The sequence below is a fragment of the Gobius niger genome, assembly GCF_951799975.1.
Source record: "Gobius niger genome assembly, chromosome: 2".
NCBI lineage: Eukaryota > Metazoa > Chordata > Actinopteri > Gobiiformes > Gobiidae > Gobius > Gobius niger.
Window position 1 is genome coordinate 21,677,210 of NC_136853.1, and position 21,030 is coordinate 21,698,239.

At 39.2% G+C, this 21,030-nt stretch overlaps 1 protein-coding gene across 1 annotated transcript in view; it reads right to left on the reverse strand.

Annotated features, from left to right (window-relative positions):
* Positions 1 to 1,026: 1,026 nt before the first annotated feature.
* ntrk2b (neurotrophic tyrosine kinase, receptor, type 2b) overlaps positions 1,027 to 21,030 on the reverse strand; it is a 30,530-nt gene continuing 10,526 nt past the window's right edge. Inside the window, exons 8-16 of the mRNA XM_079551355.1 lie at positions 20,197 to 20,496; positions 19,681 to 19,709; positions 19,438 to 19,537; positions 14,727 to 14,915; positions 7,555 to 7,685; positions 7,275 to 7,447; positions 6,914 to 7,154; positions 3,360 to 3,518; positions 1,027 to 2,395 (exon numbers count right to left, since the gene is read on the reverse strand). Coding sequence (XP_079407481.1) covers positions 2,210 to 2,395; positions 3,360 to 3,518; positions 6,914 to 7,154; positions 7,275 to 7,447; positions 7,555 to 7,685; positions 14,727 to 14,915; positions 19,438 to 19,537; positions 19,681 to 19,709; positions 20,197 to 20,496 — 1,508 coding nt within the window. The 3' untranslated portion in view covers positions 1,027 to 2,209. The remainder of the gene's footprint in view (positions 2,396 to 3,359; positions 3,519 to 6,913; positions 7,155 to 7,274; positions 7,448 to 7,554; positions 7,686 to 14,726; positions 14,916 to 19,437; positions 19,538 to 19,680; positions 19,710 to 20,196; positions 20,497 to 21,030) is intronic.

The following is a 21,030-nucleotide window of genomic DNA, read 5'->3' on the forward strand; positions in this document are numbered from 1 at the left end:
CATCTTGTCAGGCCAATAATATAATTGCCAGCCAATAGCGTAATAATTATTACATTATCAGCCAGTAAATGGTTATTACGTTGTTGGCACGACAGTTTTTATGTGATTATTTTACGTTATTATTACTTTCTGAAACTGGCCAAATGTACTACGTTATCGACCGATATTACGTCATTGGTTCCTACAGGCCCTTAACATGTTATTTTCCATATACTGTACAGTATCACACAGTTTGAACATCTGCTTCAAACGGATTATATTATAAATGTAGCCTACAGTTCATTTAGACAAATACGTATCAGAACTGTACAATGTAGACAACATGTTATATACAGCAGACACCAGACTATTGTACAATTGACCAACATAAAGAAGTGAAAACAGATCACCAAACACAAAATATGTGTCATTAATTTTATTATTATTTCCCCCCCTAAAGATGGGAAGTGTATTTCGCTTTGGAACGTTAGTTCATGCTACAATGTGTGTCATACAGAAAAGTTATTTCTTATGTATTTGTATGTGGAGGAGCTTCGGTCTGGAACCATGGAGACATGTGGAAGAAACTGTCCTTCTGCCACAGCACAGCCCTCTGCTTTAGCTTCAGGACAAACTGCGTCAGAACGTAAAGGCCCTGGACCGGACTTTTTAGGCTACAAAGAATGAAACTTTAAACTGTTAGCTGTGGTACAAACTAACATGTTAATGTTTCACAACCCTCAGGGAGCAAAGAGAAGCTTGGCTGCCACGCTAACAATATGTAACTCAGTTCACAAGGGATAAAATAGCACTTACTTATCATTTTCATTCAAAACAGAAGCCACAGTGTTCTGGACTGAGCGCCAAACATGAACACATTTCCTATCTCAACTTTGACACTCATTTAGCTTCTGTTGCCATGCTGTTTCTCTACTGTGACATCATCTGCATACGCTCTATGCTTACCTGTCCAGTGCACAAAGGTATTTTTTCCACAAATATCTGCTTTTACATAATAGGAGAGAACAAATGATGAATGAATAACACCTACTTTCTCACCTTTCAAACCTCCCTGTGACACATGCTGTGACGTAGCAGGGGTCTCTTGGGGCCCCAAGCAAAGACTTGCCATGGGTTGGGTAATGAAATGGCAAACCTCACCACTGTGTTACAGAGGAGTGTGAATAGAAGTACCATTAAATACCTATGGAAGCTGGAAGCCACTTTCAAACAGTGAGCAGAGGCAGCGGGGAGGAGCAGGCCTGTCACATGACCACTCCTGTCAACACTGCAGTAGTAGAGGACCGAGGCACTATTACAATAAACTGGTACTGAAGGGAGGGAAGGGGAGAGTCAGCCCAGGAAACTGGAAATACTGCCCGACATAAGAGAATGACTTAAAACCACGACATGAGGGTAGATTGCTTAAGAATGGTTGTGACTAGCGCCATATTGGATAATGGTGAAAAGACCATTTCAGACACTTCATCTCCAAGTTCATTAGACTTTCAAAGGTAACTTTCTCTCCGGGGCCCCCAGCTGGACATGGGACCCCGAGCAGCCGCTTTGTCTCATTGCAAGCTATGCCCCTGGGAATATAACACTACTGCACATTGTACACGGGCCACTGAACAACAGAGATTTGCTAAATGGCGTTGCTGGTGAAAATTAAACAAACTGTGCTCATCTTCAAAGACAGGCACAGTTCAACAAGTCCTCATTTGTGTGCTTTAGATTAGATTTAGACATAATCACCATGGAAAAAAGACAGTCAACAAACAATAATATACCCGATTTCATTCTGAAAAAAGTGCTTGTTGGATGCATTGACAACGCAAAAGCTCTATCCACAAAGCTCTCTCCAGGCTTCTTCCATAACAGATGAAAAATAATCTAGACTGTCAAATGTTGAAGGAAAGAAAAACGTGTTTTTACAGCATCCTTTTGCACGTTGCAGCGCATGGATGCAAGTTCCTGCAATACTATAAAAATCTGTCTGAAATTTGGTATCTTTTTGTGAAATACTTTGATGTATTTGGGATTGAAAGAAAAAATAATTAAAATCACATAAAATTTAAGGCTTTTCTCTATGTGAAGAGGAAATAGACATTTACAATTACATTTACAACTTCATACTGTACATACTGTATATGCTCATCCTACAATATTGTAATTTCTATGTCTTTCTCATACAATCAAACAGAGGTCTCGCTCAGACAGGCACAGTGCATCAGCCCAGTATGTCCAGGTAGACGGGGGACGCCTTGGCTAGGCTCTGCAGCAACGCATGGATCTCCCTGATGTTCATTCTCATGTAGGGCTCTCTTTGCCAGCATCCCAACATGAGGTCATACACCTCCTTCGGACAAGTCCGGGGCCGCTGCAGAACGCGCCCCTGGGTGATGCCCTCAATCACCTTCAACCAAGAATCACAATCGTTACATTTTTAAAACTGCTGCAATTACAGTAACTGTAGTGAGAAGAGCAGTGATATTAGCACAAACACTGCTGATCCATCTTCATCTTACCACTGTGTCCAACCCAGCTTAGTAATACTAACAAGTGATTTAGTAAACAATTACTTTAATTAAAAAGAAGCAAAGTGCCATAACTAATGTAATTATAACTTGGGAAAACACTAAGTGACTTAGATTTGAAAGAAAACCAGCCACAGTGTCCAGCAGTGAATGTTCGGTGAAGACACAACAGCATGGGACTAAGTTGGTGTACATGCTATTAGTGGCACTGGTGCGATCCTCTTCCTATAATATTATTTTTGTATGTAGGTACAGGAGAATAACAGCCTGAACTAATGCAACCAACCCATGATGTTAGTCTGGGATAATCCTGTCCTATCCAGGGTAACAAACATGTGGGGCCACAGTGGAGTGGGTCAGTGCTCTGGAGGGTCGACGGTTCAAATCCCGCGGGAGCACACTATCATCGTGTCTTTGGGCAAGACACTTCATCCACCTGACACTGGTGTACTGAACTGAGAACTGCGCTATAGAAATGTGACCATCTACTATTTTCCCCACTATAAGCCTGCGTGAATGCACTTCCGGGAAGGACATCATGTTTTACACAAGAAGGTAAGAAATGTTTAAATGTCTTTGTTTCTTTTGTTTTATCTCACAAACCCTGATAACTGATAAATAAGTCACGGCCCAAACATTGTGTCTGAACCTTTGTAGTGTTGGGACACCTTCTCCTTCATTTTAGTATCAATAATAACTAAATGTCCGCAGATGTACTAAACTCCTTACGACATTTACACATGACAGAACTGTCTTGACAAGTGACTATTGTGAGCCAGTGTTAATGGTCAATAATAAAAAGCAGAAAACACACTTGAGCTTGAATAAGAGTTGCACACTGACCTCATTGTTGGAGAGCTGGTACCAGGGCTGTTTGCCGTAGGTGAAGATCTCCCACAGCACCACGCCCAGGCTCCACACATCACTCTCGGTGGTGAACCGTCGATACATGATGCTCTCTGGAGGCATCCAGCGAATCGGCAGCATCGTGTGACCGCCCACCTACAGGACACGGACCAGGAAACACGTCAAAGGGTCCAAATGCTCTGTATCAACAATGGTCCAACGTAAACATAAAGGGGCCAAACTGAGAGGTGTTTGCTGCTGCTTGATCTGTCACTTTTGTCAGTCATTATTATTATCATTATACCTATTTTGTATTTCTGATCATTCTCTATACTGATCAATGTATGTATGCTTTATTTGTATCGTTGTTTCCTTGTATGAGTGGTGAGACAAAGCAGTAGAACTTGAGCATTAACAGCTTTCTGTCATAAAGCCTATTATGTATCATTAAAACAAATGTCGTTTTCAGCCTTAGGGTTTTGAAACATCTGATCTGTAAACCGTCTGCAGTTTTTGATTAAATGTCTTGATAATTCGGACTTGGCCAGCAGAGGGCATTGTGGTCCTCGACCTGAGGTTAACAGTTTGTAAACTTACACAAAATGATATTAGCGCTGTGTACACTAATTATCAGTCTTTTTTCTATGGATACTCATCGTTCCAAAAGAAACCTGGAAATGATCTCCTCCTCCTGTGTTACGTCACAGCTACAACTCCAATCTATGCTGTTTTAATGCCTACATACTATACATTACTAGTATCTTGCTATTCAAAACCAATTTTAAGTTAACGATTGTGTAAAATTTCAGTCATATGTATGCAGTAAAAATAGTTATATACTATGGTATACATATGTTTTTTTGTATATCAATTAGTTACAATTACAGGGGCATTTAGAGGGGTTATGAGAGTGATTTCGTTGTATGCTACAATGACAATACAGCATTTACAAAAACAAAATGTCACTTAATTACACCCAAGCACATTTTTGTGCTTTCGGACTTTTATTTTTTGCATAACTCCTACATTTTTAAAGCCAATTGGGTGAAATTTCCCCAGGGGGTGTATTTTTTGATGATCTAAAATAATTTGATGTCATTTGGATTTTTACCCCATTGTGAACTCTCATAAATAAAATACTCACGTTAAGGGAGCTTCGACACAAAAATGTGCTTGAAACTTTAGAGAGCTATAACTCAATGATGGAACAATATTTATTTGTACTTTTTTATTTTTTTGAAGGTCTGACTCTCCTCTTTCGATACATATAAAAATAATATAACTTTCATAATGTTTTAACCCTTTCATTGCTAACTTTCTGACCCAAAGTTGCTCCAGCGCATGCCCCAAAAACACAAAAAATTTAAAATTAAAATTTCAAATCCCAAATGGGAAATTTCTGGTCTGGCTGATGTGGCCTGATGTCTGTGTGAAATGACCCGAAGGATGTGTTTCTAAGGTGAAATTTGTTTATGTAGCCGCAATTTTAGTATAACATGTTGCGTTGTGGGAGCTTCCACTCAAAAACGTGCTTTTCACTTTAGAGAGCTATAAAAAAAATGAAGGAACAATATTTTTAAAAACTTTTTGGTTTTAAAAATAATCAAACTTTTAAAATATTAGAACCCTTTCATTGCCAAATTTCTGTCGCAAAGTCACTAAAATGGATTACCATTGTGGGCCCTTTGACTCCCATAGACTTACATCATAATCACAATTTTTCAAAACGCTTCTTTAAAACAGATTAAAAATTTAATTTCAAACTTCTGCATATTTTCTGAACCTTGAGGCTTCAAACTAACGCCCTGACAGTTTTTTCACCATGAGGTCATTTGTACCCAGTTTGACAGGAGAAAGAAAATGGCTGTTATTTCCAATGTTTGTAAACGGTCGTAAATAACATAAACAACTGCATTTCTTCATTGTTTCAGAATTTTTCCCTTTATTTTGTGACTTTCTGCATCAGAGTGAGTCGGTGGAAGTGGTTAGGAAGGGGCAAGACAGAGTTAGAGATTTTTGAACTGGTATTTGGACAAAAACAAGGAAATTTGCAGAGGCAAATAAAGACTATCAGACTTGATGACCAGCTGTTTACAGGGGGCATGGAGACGACTGTAGAATTCCAATATTTTTTGTCCAAATACCAGTTCAAAAACCTCTAACTCTGTCTTGCCCCTTCCTAACCACTTCCACAGACTCACTCTGATGCAGAAAGTCACAAAATAAAGGGAAAGATTCAGCAACAATGAAGTAATGCAGGTGTTTCTGTTCTTTATGACTGTACTAATATTGTAAATAACAGGCATATTCTTCCTCTTGCCACACTAGGTAAAAATGACCTCATGGTGAAAAAAATATGTCAGGGCGTTAGTTTGAAGCCTCAAGGTTCAGAAAATATGCAGAAGTTTAAATAAAATTTTTAATCTGTTTTTTAGAAGCGTTTTGAAAAATCGCGATTACAATGTAAGTCTATGGACCATGTAAATGAATGGGGCCACAATGGCAATACATTTTTAGTGACTTTACGATTGAAAGTTGGCAATGAAAGGGTTCTAATATTTTAAAAGTTGGATTATTTTTATATGTACGACAGAGGAGAGGTCAACCTCCACAATGAAAAAAAAGTTTAAAAAAATATTGTTCCTTCATGGAGTTATAGCTCTCTAAATCTCTAAAGCACATTTTTGTGTCGAAGCTCCCTTAACGTGAGTTTTTTAAAGGTGTTATTAAGGGTTAAAGCAACAGTATCTAGATCAGATGATCAAACTATCAACAGCAGGAAGTAAAAACACCTGAGTGTGAAGAGTGTGAACAGCTACAGTTCTGAGGAAGAGCCAATGCCCCAGGCGTTATTTGGGAGCGGACACTTTTCTTCTCATCCTTATGTTCTACTTTGATCCTGCACACTGTTCGGATTGGATGTGCGTGTTTTTGTTTTTCCAACAGTTACATTTGGACAATTAATATTTGCAAAACAAACACGATTATTCTTGTCAAGCCGAGCCAGTAAAATAGATAAGGTTTCATGTTACATTTTTTACCACAATTTAGTTTCACTTTGGTCTTCCTGGACCTGGTGTTGTTGTAAAGTGCAACAGAAATACACTTTGATCGATCGATTGATTGATTAATTGATTGATTGATAAGAAATTCAGATTGAATGCCAATTTGAATCGAATGCTTCTTAATGACTTTTAAGGCCTTCTTTTTGGCACAATCCACTGAATGATTGTGAACGCCCCGTGTAGCTGATGATGAAGGCCTCTTCTTGCTAGCAGAAGACTAAGCAGATGAGGACACTTTTCTGATGAGCTAATCTTTTGATTAATACCACATCACACGGTACATATGCAGTGGTGTTCATGTCATTTCTCCAGTTGTGCAGTAAAATATGCGGCCAATTGTAAACTTTTTGAATCTGGAGCCATTTTATAAATGTAGTGGGGTCGAGAGTTTTATATTTATGTTACAATCCTCAAAACCTCTAATTAAGTACAGAACATAAGTACATTTACTGTAGTAGCACAGGCAGTTCATAGTGTTGTACTCACTCTGTAGTAGTCTGTACTGTATACATCTCTGGACATGCCAAAGTCACCGATTTTGACCATGAGGTTTTCTCCAACTAGGCAGTTCCTGGTGGCCAGGTCTCTGTGGACAAAGTGCTGAGAGGCCAAGTACACCATGCCAGCAGCAATCTGTCGGGCAATGTGCAGCATTTGGGACTGCGTGAGCTCCACCAGGATACTGTGCTGACCATCTGCCATGAGGATTGCGTCTGGGCCATGAGACCTGCACAGATCAGCGTGGTGTCAGCCAGAGGCGATGATCTGATGTTACTATAGCAGGTGTCATATAATATATTCATTTGTAACATGTGTAATAGTTGATTTACTACTTAGTTTGTTTTACCTGAGAAACTTGTTCAGGTCTCCATGTTTCATGTATTCGAACACCATGATGAGTGGGTCACTCTCCACGCACACGCCATAGAAAGTGACTATGTGCTCATGCTGCAGGTTGGTCAGCAGCTCAGCCTCTCTGTAAAAGTCTGTGCGCCCACTCTCACTGGCCTCCTTCAGGGTCTGACCACAAGCAGACGAGACAAGAGCAGGAACATTCAGTCACAAGCACCAACTCTCCGGACAGTAATGGCATCGACTATTGGATCATGTGGCATCGGAAGCTGTACCTTGACTGCAACATGAATCTTGTCCTGGTCTGGAGACAGATTGTAACATTCAGCCAGAAAGACCTTCCCAAAGGCTCCTTCTCCCAACTCACGCTTTAGCACAATATTGTGTCTCTTGATGTGCTGGACAACTTTAAGACAAAAAAGTTACACATTCACAAAATCTTATATCGCTACTTACTTTTACCCCCCCCCCCCCCATCCCTTTTTTTTGTTTTTGTTTGTCAGTCCTAACATGGCCTGCTCTCTGGACTCTAGAGCTTAAGACCCATCTCAGGCTCTGAAAACCTCTCCCGCTGGTCCCAAAGTCAGGACTAAACACGGTGAGGCTGCGTTTCAGTTTTACACATCTACAATCTGGAACAGATCTGGAGAAGATGTGAAACACGCCTCAGCCCTGACAATGTTCTGAAAACAGTTCAGCTGTGCATATAAAAACTGAAAGTACCTTTTTGTCACTCTTCACTTTTAATGTATTGAATGAATGATCATATTTTCTGTTTTTCTCTCTTTTATGGAACTACAAAGCATTTTGAATCTAACTCGCCTCGCCCAGTTCAAGGCAGCCCTAAGTAACTTGTTTACCTTAATAAATCCTTTCCGTAGTCCCTCTGGGGGTAATACAAGTGTTAATGGGATGATTGGGGGGTCTTGTCACTTGTAACTTTCCTGCCTACGGGTCGGAGCCACCAATACACACTAAAAGAATCACAAAGAAGAAGCTAACAGGCTAATGGGCAAGGCTAACTGCGGGCTAGCACCACTTAAACAGTATTTACAGCCAAGTCTGAGTGAAATAAATGATCTCCATTGTGTAATTGGATGAACAATATCCCTCTGTCCCTTTGTCTTTTCTGTCAGTGTAGTATTTACTCTCAAGGACAATTAATGAGTAAAAACCACATCATAAGGAGCGGGGAGAATGGATGCACCGGCTGAAACGCTTGGGATGGGAGAGGGTGAAGAACGGGAGAGATGGTTAAGTTGAATGGAGGAGGTGATGAATAGAAAAAAGAAGAAAGGTATGGACATTTAAAGCATTATGGGGGAGTGGAAAGTAATTTAGTACATATAAAAATTTAGTTGGACTTTGTGACTGGTGTATGAAGTAGTATAGGTGCACAGTCGGGAATTACTGTATATTATTGAAGCACTATTAAAAGAAGGACAAAACGGGAACCACTCTCCTAATTTAATTTTATTTAATTTAGTTTATTATTATTTTTTATCTATTTACTGTTACTAGCTGTTTCTCTGTTTGTCTATGTATGTTTCTCTGTTTGTTTGTTTGTTTGTTTGTTTGTTTGTTTGTTTGTTTGTTTGTTTGTTTGTTTGTTTCTCTGTTTGTTTGTTTGTCAGTTGGACTCATGGAATTAGACCTGTTTTTTCCCCTTCTCTCTTCTTCTTCTTCTCTCTCTTCGCTTCTTTCTTTTTCTCTCATCTAGCTGCTATCTTTATTTTAGCCTACCCTTCCTTTAGACGAGGCCTACTCATTCTTAAGAGACAGAGCCTTTCTCTAAATTATTATTAGTATTTTTGTATTAAGACATGATATAACTAAAAGGTTCAGAGTTTGAGAGAGATTTATGGGCTGCCAGCCGTCTTGAGTTAAAGTGTTCTAGAATGAACACGGAAATCATGCAAAAAGTAATGCATGAAAATCCACAAAGACCATCATTGAGAATGATGGACCAATTGGAAGTAATTTTTGTTTTTTTTACTTTACTTTTTTTCTGAGGAGGAATATAAATGTAGCTTTTTATTTATGGCTTTGTAGTTTTTTTAGTTCTGTCTTCTAGAAAAGAAAATACAAGTGATTATGAATGAGATAAAAATTGTGTCACAAAACATAAATGGCCTTAAAAACTGTATTAAAAGGAAAATAGTTTTAATAAGTTTAAAAAGAGGTGGGGATATAATATTTCTGCAAGAAACTCATTAAATAAAATGGAGCATGAGAAACTTGGTAAATTGGCTTCAGCCCATGTCTTTGCATCCTCTTATAGCACAGCAAGAAGAGGAGTGGCTATTATGATACCGAAACGTATCCCGTTTGAACTTGAAACATGTGTTAAAGATAAAGAGGGCAGATTTGTGTTAGTAGTGGGAAAGGTAGATGGTAAGGCGATGTCTTTGTTAAATATTCATAACCCACCTGGACAAGACTCTGAGTTTCTCTTGAGGGGATTTTAATATGGCAATGTCTACTAAAGATACTCAAAGCAAAGGGAAACATAAAGCTGAAAAACAGCAACATTATTAAAAAACATAGAAAAAGGAATTGGGTTTGACAGATATATGGAGACATCTCAACCCTCATGAAAGAAAATTTACTTTCTACTCAGATGCACATAAGATCTATTCCCGGTTGGACTATTTTTTTATGTCTAAGGAAGACATCACAAAAATTAAGCAGTGTGAAATAAGACCTATAACATTGGGGGACCATGCTTCAATTTGTTTAACTATATCTCTGGGAAATGGAAAAGGAAGAACATTATGTCACCATACGTTACCATACGTGGTGAAATAATATCCGTCACTTCTTGGAGAAAGAAAATGTATATGCAAGACATGAATGCTGTAAAAAGTGAAATAGAACGATTGCAACAGGAACATGAACAGACAGGAAACTATCAAATCAAGAAAAAGCTAATAGAAAAACAAAAAATGGAATGAAATTTTGACAGAAGATATAGTCAAATCTCTTGCATTTACCAAACAACAACTTTATGATAATAGTCCCAAAGCTTTAAAACTCCAAGCCTTTAAATTGAAAAAGCAAAGAGAACAGGCAACTATCTCAGAAATTCAAGGAAATGCTTCTAACTATCATAAAGAGAAAAATGAAATCACAGAATGTTTCCTTAAATACTATAGCGGGCTGTATGAGGAAACAGGATGTAGAAGTAGTGAAAGCAGACAACATCTGGATTCACTAAATCTACAGTAACTTCAGAACAAAATGCAGAACTTATAAAACCAGTGACTGAACAAGAAGTCCTGGCTGCTATACAGAAGAGTAAGGTGGATAAGAGTCCAGGAAGTGACGGATACACTAATGAATTTTATAAATACTTTAGAAAATTACTAGTACCAATTCTATGTAGGCTGTTCAACTGGATAATAGCAAAAGCTGTTTGGCCCCCCACATGGAATGATTCAATAATTAGTGTTCTTCCAAAAGAAGGTTAACCTGGCTAACGCCAGACTGCTGTGTGCACTCGAATCATTTCAAACTGCACAGCAGCCTGGGGACCATGGCCAAAATTTTCCCATGGATTTGGGAACCAATCACAGAACGAGGAGGGACGGCAAGACGATGACGAGCTATTCGACATACGGAAGCTTGTAGTTTATTTACGGATAAAAAAGAAAAAGTTTATTTACAGATCCAACGTGACAGCAGCAGACGCGATGGTATTTTTCGATCAAGCTTTAGACCTTGTTCGAAATAGTTTATCTCAAAAGTTTACAGCGGGTACGTCATACGTCATCTCATACGATGATACGATTGGCTGTGGCTACTGCAGACGCATGATAGACATTCGTAGCACCCAATAAACGACTATGGACGATTGTAAACCACACCTCTCCTACGAGAAAATGAATTGGTGGTCCCCAGACTAAATATCACTTGTGATTTTAGTCTGACATTAGCCAGGCTAAAAGAAGGTCTAACTAAATGTAGTTCATACAGACCAGTGTCTTTATTAAATGTGGACCAAAAAATATTCACATCTATTATGGCTAACAGACTATCACTAATAGTTCCGCATTTGATAAATAAAGATCAAACTGGTTTTGTGCAGGGAAGACTGTTGTCAGACAACGTGAGAAGGATTCTGAATTTGGTCGATTGGGCAGAGAGACATACTGTAGGTAGCAGGCTCTAATGTTGACATTAGATGCTGAAAAAGCCTTTGAGCGGCTATCTTGGGATTTTATTTTTGACACATGTAAAGCTTTTGGTTTCCATGATTCTTTTACAAATGTTCTGAGAGTGATGTATAAGAATCCTCAAGTAGTTGTAAAAGTAAACGGAACACTGTCGAGGTCGTTTAGCCTGCACCGTGGTGTAAGGCAGGGCGACTGACTCTCATCGCTGGTTATGTACTGTGTATAGAGCCTTTAGCAGAGAGCATAAGACAAAATAAGAACATAAGTGGGATTAGTCTGGGGGGTTATGAATACAAATTAGCGATGTATGCAGACGATGTGATGGTGACAATGTCGGAGGTTGGGAAATCCTTGGACAACCTAATGGAGGAAATACAAAAGTATAGTCAACACTCCGGGTATAAACCAAACACACATAAAACAGAGGCTATGATGATAGGAGAGGCGGATAACGAAATCAAGAGTAAATTTAATTTTAGAAAGGACTGTGAGCATGTAAAGTACCTGGGGGTATATATTCCAAAAAGCATGGGTAAACGTTTTGAAATTAATTATGATAAACTAATCAATCAGGTTAAAACAGAGTTTAGTAGATAGAAGATTTTGAATTGATCAAAATGAGTACTTTACCCAGATTTTTATTTATGTTTCAAACTTTGCCAAGCTACATACCACCCAGGTACTTTAAAGAATGGGATAACTTGATGAGAACATTTATCTGGGACGACAAAAAAACACGGGTGAAACTTAAAAATGTAAAACTGCCATAATCAGGGGGAGGGTTAGCATTACCAGATTTAGAGACATATTTCAAAGTAGCCCAGGTAAAGTCAATAATAACCTGGATAAGTGACTCTAATAATCCAAGATGGAAAGAAATGGAGACACACAAGGTACATTTAATTAAATCTGCTATATTTCTAACTAAAGATAAATAACTCAAGAAGAAATAAAGAATAACTACTGTATAGAGAACACCATTAAGGTTTGGAAAAGAATTATTAGATGTATGAAGATAAAAGATAAGGAAATGGTTTATTTGAAGGAAATACTTAGAGATCCTGAATTTAAGGCAAACACAATGGATTATTTATTCAATAACTGGGCAGAAAATGGACTCATAAGATTCCATCAACTGTTTAAAAATGGTGAAATATAATCTTTTGAAAACATGACCAAACAATATAACATACCAAGAACCCAATTTTATAAATATTTACAAGTCAGAAGTTATTTGAATAGTACATTGGGAAAGATTAAATATGACCTAAACCCCCTGATAATCTAAATGGCAAATAATCGTAATAAGAAACAAAAAAATGCTATGAGTCAGCTATACCAAATTTTATTGCAGCAAAAAGAAAAAATAGCAACCAATAGTTTCATACACAAATAACTGAAAATGAATGGGAACAGATTTGTGCAGGGGTCCATAAAACTGTGGGTTCCTTATTTTGGAGAAAGTTCGCTTGGAAAATAATTATGAGATACTTCTTGACTCCAGAAAGTATGAGCAAATATAAAGGGGCAAATTGTAAATGTCGGAGGAATTGTGGAGAGGAAAATGCAAATTACACACATATTTTCTATACTTGTAAAATAATACAACCTTACTGGAAAGAAGTATTTCAAATTGTTGAAGTGATACTGGGAGAGAAACTTGATTTAAAATCAGAAAATATTATATTAGGAAAAATCCCAATTAATATAAACTCAGATGAAAAATATATCTTTCAAATTCTTAGAATCACAGCCCTAAAGATCATAACAAAGGAATGGAACAAAGTAATCCACTGGATATTAAAAAATGGATTAATATTATACAAGAAGTAGAACTGAATGAGAAGATAACTCACAAAATAAGGAACATGGGCCATGAGTTTGACAAAAAATGGTTTATAAAAGAAATGGAAAGTACATACAGACTGTGGATTGGCGTTGATTATGCAGCGGATGTTGAAAAAAAAAAACAAGTAAAAAAAAACAAACAAACAAAAATAAAAATAAGAATAATAACAATAATAATAAGTTGCTTTTTATACAAATGTATCACCTAAAGGATATCTAAAAATAATCATTTAGTGTCCGGTGTAGTAAGTTTGCATGCATGAGTCGCGTGTGTGTGCATGTGCTGTCCCAAATCAAATAAACTAATATAATACGCCACATTTTTTTTAAAACCTTTTTTTCTGCTTTTGTTGCGTTTTCATACTATTTTGACACTTTTTTCAAGAAGCTTTGAGATTTGGGTAAAGCTGAACTGGCGAAAATGATAAGGTGGGGGTTAAGGGGTTAAAATGATAGTCTGGAAGTCTAAATGTTTTACAAATGTTACAAAATGACAACCTGGTCTCGCATTTTGATGGAAAGTAAGTAATAATATATAACTGTTATTATTTATGAAGCCCCTGCTTCCAAGATCTCAGCAACTAATCAGAGTCTAGTATCCTCCCGCGTTGACCAAAGACGAGCTTTTCCTGTGAACCAGCCTGTCAGGTCCAATCAGGAGGGGGGGGGAGGAGCTTGATCGTTTACTTTGCAAAATGGAACAGAATTTTCAAAACTAAGAAGGGCTTTCTGCTTAAAGAGGGGAGAAATTTGACGGTTTACCTTCAAACTTCACTCTATCTCTCCTCACTTTGCAAACTTACAGACTATCACTTTAAGTAAAATCCTGAACAAAGAATTTATGGCGGTTCTTTGATTACAATTTTCCAGGAATTGTCTAGAAAGTCGTTACTGCCAAACAACAGAGCCACCAAAAAAATGATATAAAATAGATAAGGGTTCAGGCTCAATCTCCTACTTTCAGTCAGGCACACGCTTTATTGAGTTTAAGGAGCAGTACATCGCACTGCTGCCACACCTATAATAATTGAATGGACTGACCAGTGCTCACATGCCATGTAAGGAGAGAAGAAAAGAGCTGAGGCTGTATCTATTGAATCAGGGCAAATTGGCCTGGGTGCCCAATGATTTGGGTGTGTGCAAATGCTCTTGTAAGGTGTATTTTTATGCAAGACGTCTTACTGGATTGAAAAAATATAAAAAAAGTTTCACTATACTGTATGTCTATGCCATATCATTACCATGGAGTTTGTTTGCAGATAAGTTTTGTCTTTGTAAAGCCGAGCAGCTGCCATTGTTGGTCTAGTATGAAACAGCAAACGTGCCGATATGCCAACAATGTATACGTGGCGTCCGTCAGCGCATGGATTTATTGGTAAAAAGTCCAGGTTACTCGGCGTTTGGGGAGTGTAACAGGAACTCACACGTGTCCGATTTCAGGATGCCGCTGGAGTTGCGAAAGTACTGTGGGTTCTCAATGACAGGAATCTTTGTCATCCCAATGATCACTGCGTCTGGGCCCATCTCCGACGACGACGGAGTGTTGTTGCCATTGGAGACGTGATGAAGAGGGCTGGCGGAGTCATCGTCATTACTGATGACTGAGGAGGAGCCTAGGAAGACACAGGGGGAGGAGGAGGGAAGTGAAGAGGATGCAAGAGACTCAAAATAAATAGAAAAGCGGTGGAAATAAATGAGAAAATTAGTTAAAAATAGACAGCATGATTTATTTTTTTGTAATTAGCAACTTTAAACAATCACGCTTATGAAATGCTTTGACAGCTATCAGCTTCTTTGTGCCATGAGTGCCCCAGTCCACAACTAATGTGGACATAATTGTAGTGAGGCTTAAACTGTCGACTGGGCTGGGTTGAGGTCAGTACTACATACAATTACTGATTGTAGTACCTATCGTTGTAGTACCGACTGTATGTACTACACTGGCCTGAGGGACTGTACCTCCTGGGCCAATTGTATGTACGACTGATTCTATCATATACAATTTGGCCAAGCATCTCTCCTTTTGGCACCCTTGGTGGACAACTCTCACAGTCAAACATCAACAGCTGGATTCAGAGGAGAGCTTGGATGTGATCTCCCTGTTCACTTGCATCCCCACCTCAGATGCAACAGCAGTGAGACAGAGACAGTGTGAGGATGCTATACTGCCTGAGAGGACCAAGCTAACTCCACATCTGCCAACTGCTGGAGATCTGTCTCAACACCACCTATTTCCGGTTCAGAGGAAACTTTTAACAACGGGTTCTCCTGTCTCCCCCATAGTGGCCAAGTTAGAAGAAGTTTGAAGAGGGCCTTTGCCTCTTTCACGGACATTGCTCCTAGTCACTGGTTCAGACAAGCAGATGGCATGTGGGTGAAGATCAAGAATGAAGAAGTAGAGCCCTTCAAGGCTCACATCAATGCAGTAGACCATCCAGTGTATATGCAAGGAAACCAAGGATAATCGCTTAGCATTCCTGGACTGTGATGTGGTCATAGAAATCAGAAGGAAAGGCTAAAGAAGAACAGCATGTTAAGGAGATCTTGAAGGTCTGTGGCTACTCGAAATGGTCCTTTGATAAAGTGCAGAGAGCCCAAAGAAGCAAGACACAAGACAGACAAGAAAAGAGTCTAGAAGGAAAGGAGTGGCTATCGCTTATGTAGCAGGAGTATTGATTGATTGATTGATCTATTGAACGACAGCTTTTATTGTTTCCAATGGGGACATCTGTCTTGGGCTCATTGCCCACAGCTGCTACACATCCAACCATTCACATAATTACAATTCAGTTAGTCAGTTACGATCAGTACATCACGATAAGGCAATACTGTTCATCTTCGTTATGATGGCCTCCTCACCTGCTCCCTTTCGTTTATTTAAAAGAGACAGAGTACGGGAGGAATAAGAGCTGTGTATCTGTGTATCTGTTGCTCTTGAAACTGTGTGCTCTGTACCGTCTGCTGTCATATTCACCATTCAGAAAATGTGATGGATTCTCAATGATTGTCTGAGCTTGAGGACAGACCTTTAAAACATGTCTTTCATGGACGGAAACTCTTTTGTGTTCATTAGCTTCCTGGCCTTCCTTTGTGTTTTGCTCTGCACCGTTAGAAGACCATACCAGGCTACAGTCCTTGCCTTGGCAGACTCATGCTAGCCAAACTACATGCAAACCGGGAAAGGATTGGCTGACCCAGACAGTTCTTCTTTTGAATAGAAAGGAGGAGCGTCTGGCTGGCCAGGCAACTACGATCCTGCACCGAACAAGACTCTCGGCATTGTAAGGCATGAGTAGGTGAGAAACTTTCAACACCCTCAGATCGGTGCTGCTGTGGGGAACGCTGGAGGACACGGGAGTGGATGGACATCTCACTGTCTGGACCTTTGACAACCTCATGTACCACAGTACACGTCGGACTTCACATAAAACACAGACAGTTGTCATCTGCAAAAGTTCTCCAACGACAGCCATTGTGGGCTGTGTGTCTAAGGGGAACCACCTGGAGAACCGGTCGGTTATCATGGACTTTTGTGGACTGGTGTGAGCGCAACCACCCGTGCTTGAACACCAGTGAGACGAAGGAGATGGTGATCGACTTCAGGAGGAAGACATGACCTCACACCCCACTGAACATCCAGGGGGAGGACATTGATATCAACAATAAACTGAACCAACGCCCTGGACAAGAAGGGCCAAAGTCGCCTCCACCTTCTGAGGAGACTGAGGTCCTTCCGTTGTGAGCAGGTCTCTGTGGTAGCCTCTGCTCTCCACTACGCTGCCGTGTGCTGGGCCAGAGCGGGACAAGAACAGACTGAACAAGCTGGTCAGGAGGGCCAGCTCCGTCCTGGGCTGCCCCTGGACTCTGCGGAGGAGGTGAGGGACAGGAGGGTGTTAGCCAAGCCAAATCTCTGTGCCTTATGCAAGTTGAATGAACTTGCTTCAGAGTAAACTTAGCTGACAATCTTGCCAAACTAATTCTTCCCATGAGAATTACCATAAAGTAAAACCCATCTGGGCCAGGGACCCGTTTGATTGTGTGATATATACTATACTTAAACTGTATTTGTTTTCATCCTATGATGGAATAGTTGATTCTACTGCCTTACATAAAATGAAAGTGACCTTGTGAATCGTGTCTCACTGCAAATGTTTGCTTTATCTCCGTGCACTTAAACTCTATTCACCCCACTGCTGTCTAACACTGTGGATTAGATTATTATTTTTAAATGTTTCAACATCACTCTAATACAAATTCAATGCCTTATTTTTGTTCTCATTTTTCCACTATAAAGCATTTACAGTATTATTTTATAATCTAGGGCACAGTACTTGTTGATGAGCCAAATCAATAGTGCCGTTTAGGTCAATATTTTTTAACGTTGAACCGTCTCAGAGCAAATGTTCAACATTTACTGAGCAGTTAACAAAAGCCTGATCATCATATTAATGTACTTGTCATTTTAAACACACCTAATTTTGTATGTGAATTTTCTTTTACAGCTCGTAACTTCAGTACTCAAAAATCAGAAGCAATGATCCCAAAGGTCAGATCATTTCCTAGTGTATCTTTGTTTATTTTGAGTTTGAGCACAAAATAAGTTTTGCGCTCAAAGTTTATTTAACTCATGTGTAATAACTTCTATGCAAAAGCAAGTGCAATAATCGCTGTATATATATATATATATATATATATATATATATATTTTGCCATTTTAAAGTCCATTGTATCTAAGATACCTCTAGTTACTTTTAATTGATTGCACATTTTTCTTCCGATTTGCACCCCCTGTGTTTCTTGAGAGCTGATGTAACAGGTGAATTTCTCCATTGTGAGATCAATTAAGTCCTTTCTTATCTTACAAACAGAGTAATGTAGCGTACTCCATCCAGGCTCAGGAAGAGTGTAGTGAGCAGTACACGGGGGAAACCAAGCAGCCTCTCTTCAAAAGAATGGCCCAGCATCGCACTAGTCAGGGAGAAGAGATGGTTTCAGAGGGGAGTAAAGGAGGCTACTTTTGTGAAACAACAGAAATCCAGCCTCAACATTTTATATAACGGTCTACTGAGGTCAGGTGAACGACCCTCCTGATGGTTCGTCTCAACCCTCTGGCTCAGCACCAGAGCACAACAAACAATTGCTGGTTGAGTGACACTGTAAACAACTCAAATAGGTGGGTGTTGGCAGTTTTGGTTTCCTCCTCCTCTGAGAGTCTTACCACTCTAGTTTGGGTGCAGTATCGCATTCTGACCACAAGAGCGAAGGAGCTTCTGTCATCCTCAATTCAACCAACCCAGTCGAAGTCAACGATTTAAGCTTCACCTTGATGAATACTTCCTGGACGAATGAGAGCCTTCACAAACACTGTGGGCATAACTGACCAAACAATCAGAAAAAGACCTCATGAAGATGGCCAATGAACTGCTCTAGATCTTCAGAATGGACAGGTTCACCACTGTCAACAAGCGATTGTCAGGTAAAAGCAGGTTTAGCTGAACAGATGTGAAATAAGGACTAGAAGAGCTTTGGAGGAGAAACATTGTGCTGTCAGTAACATTATCCAGAATGACGAGCTGATGGTGGATCATTGAGAGGCATTTCTATGGAGGTATACACAGACCTTCAGGCATCTTCAATAGCATCATGATTCTCTCTAATCCCAAACAATACCTGATCTAAGTGAGCGAGGACACAGGCAGTTCCAGAAGGGTGTAAGGATTGGTACACCAGATTAGCCCTCACAGTCAGAAACAGAGCATGTTTGGGCTGCTTTGGCACTTCTGTGTGAACAGTTTACCCAGGCTGTCCAGGAGTTCATTGATACCCTGGTCCAATCGGGGTAGAGATACCCCTGAGCACCATCTGTCCCCTGAGCATGCCCTGACAATGTCATACAATAATGCAGGGCTCATAGCTACCAGCCACCATGTTGTATTTCTGAAATAAAATGGCATAAAAATGTAGGTATTTTTTAATAGTATTACTATGATGATTCTCTGGGGTCTTTTTTGCATCTAACCTTCTGAATGGCAATAGTTTAAAATATGTGCCGTCCTTTTGTCCCTAAAACATTAACCTTTGCTCTTTTCTGTGGAATAAGTAAGCATAGTTTCATTCAAATATTGTGACATTTACCTTTTATTCCAAACTTGGAGTTTCTTCCGTATTTTAGTATAATCACCATCAAAACACAACCAGTCAGAGCAACACCAGCAATGCCAACAACTACATACACCTGTGAAAGAAAACACCTGTTGGTCACCTTTCTCTGTGTGTCAACAACAGAACAAATATACCGGCAAATGTAAACCTCCAATCTTAATATATTTGTAGATTATATTGAGGCATATTTAAATAGTGACTTGAAGAAATACATACGGCAACGCTATCATCCAGAGGTGATGTATCTGAAAAGTAGATTACATAAAGTTACATTTGGCTTTTTGTATAATATCCATTTTAGCATTTGCAAATACACATACCTGTTTCTTCTAGGTTAAGGAAACATCAACAGTTTAATTTTGAAAATATAAACAATGAAAATGAGAATTTTTTGTTTTAAATAGTTACTCACCGACATAATCATCTGAAAGGAAATCATTCAGCTTTAGTCAGCGGTCTCAAAAACATACACAATACCAGACAATCTGTTAGAAACACCTGAGTACATTGTGTCAGGTCAGTGTAATCTACCTAACACTTTGTGACATTTATTAAAGAAAGTCATATGTGTTTAAGTTATAATTTCATCTCATTTCTCTAGTAACATAATATTCAATCACTAAATTTCTGATATTTTCTCTTTTATTGTGATCCTTTCAGTAAACTCTGATGATGACTTTATGTAACAATGAGTATATTTGATAAAGTGTTCAGCCGCTGAGTAATCCCCACCTGGAGGTGGTTCGATGAACTGGGCAGTGATGTTGCTCACGTCGCGTCCATACTCATTTTTTGCCACCAGTTTATAAACTCCGTTGTGGATGTGAGTGGGGTTGACCAGCTGCAGACAGCCGTGGTCTGCTCCACTCTCCGTAGACTCATGGATGATGGTTTGTATGTATTCATGTTCTTGTAGAGAGACGTTATCATGGTACCACTGAAGTTCAGGTTTGGGGTTCCCAATGACGGTGAAGGGTATACACCAGTGGTGGCCCCGTTCAGGAGGCAGCAGTTGCTGTATGGTGGGGGCGACTGATGAGGAGGCAATAGGTAAGGAGAGTGATCACAGTGGTAGAAGGCAACAACAAGAGGATAAACCAGTGGGAGGCTCAGATGGCTCAGAAACAATTGAATTTGGAACAAAGAAGTATGCATGGCTGACAACTGTGGCTATAGTTTAAAGTGCATATGACAGGGTTCCATTCATAAGTGTGGCAATTTATGTAAAACTAAAAATAAAATGTCTATGTTCTACATAAAGCGTTACATAGAAGGAAAGTTATATAGAATTCTGACTCACCCATTTCTATTGGTATAATATTGTTGCACAGCAACAGTTATGGATCTGCGTATGTCGCTAACTGTGTCCACTTCCATCAGGAAGTGAAATAATACGCATGAAAAATGCCGAACCAGAGAAAACATAAACACATAGAAACATAATGGTCTTAACCCTTAATAACACCTTTAAAAAACTCACGTTAAGGGAGCTTCGACACAGAGCTATAACTCAATGACGGAACAATATTTCTTAAAACTTTTTTTTTGAAGGTCTGACTGTCCTCT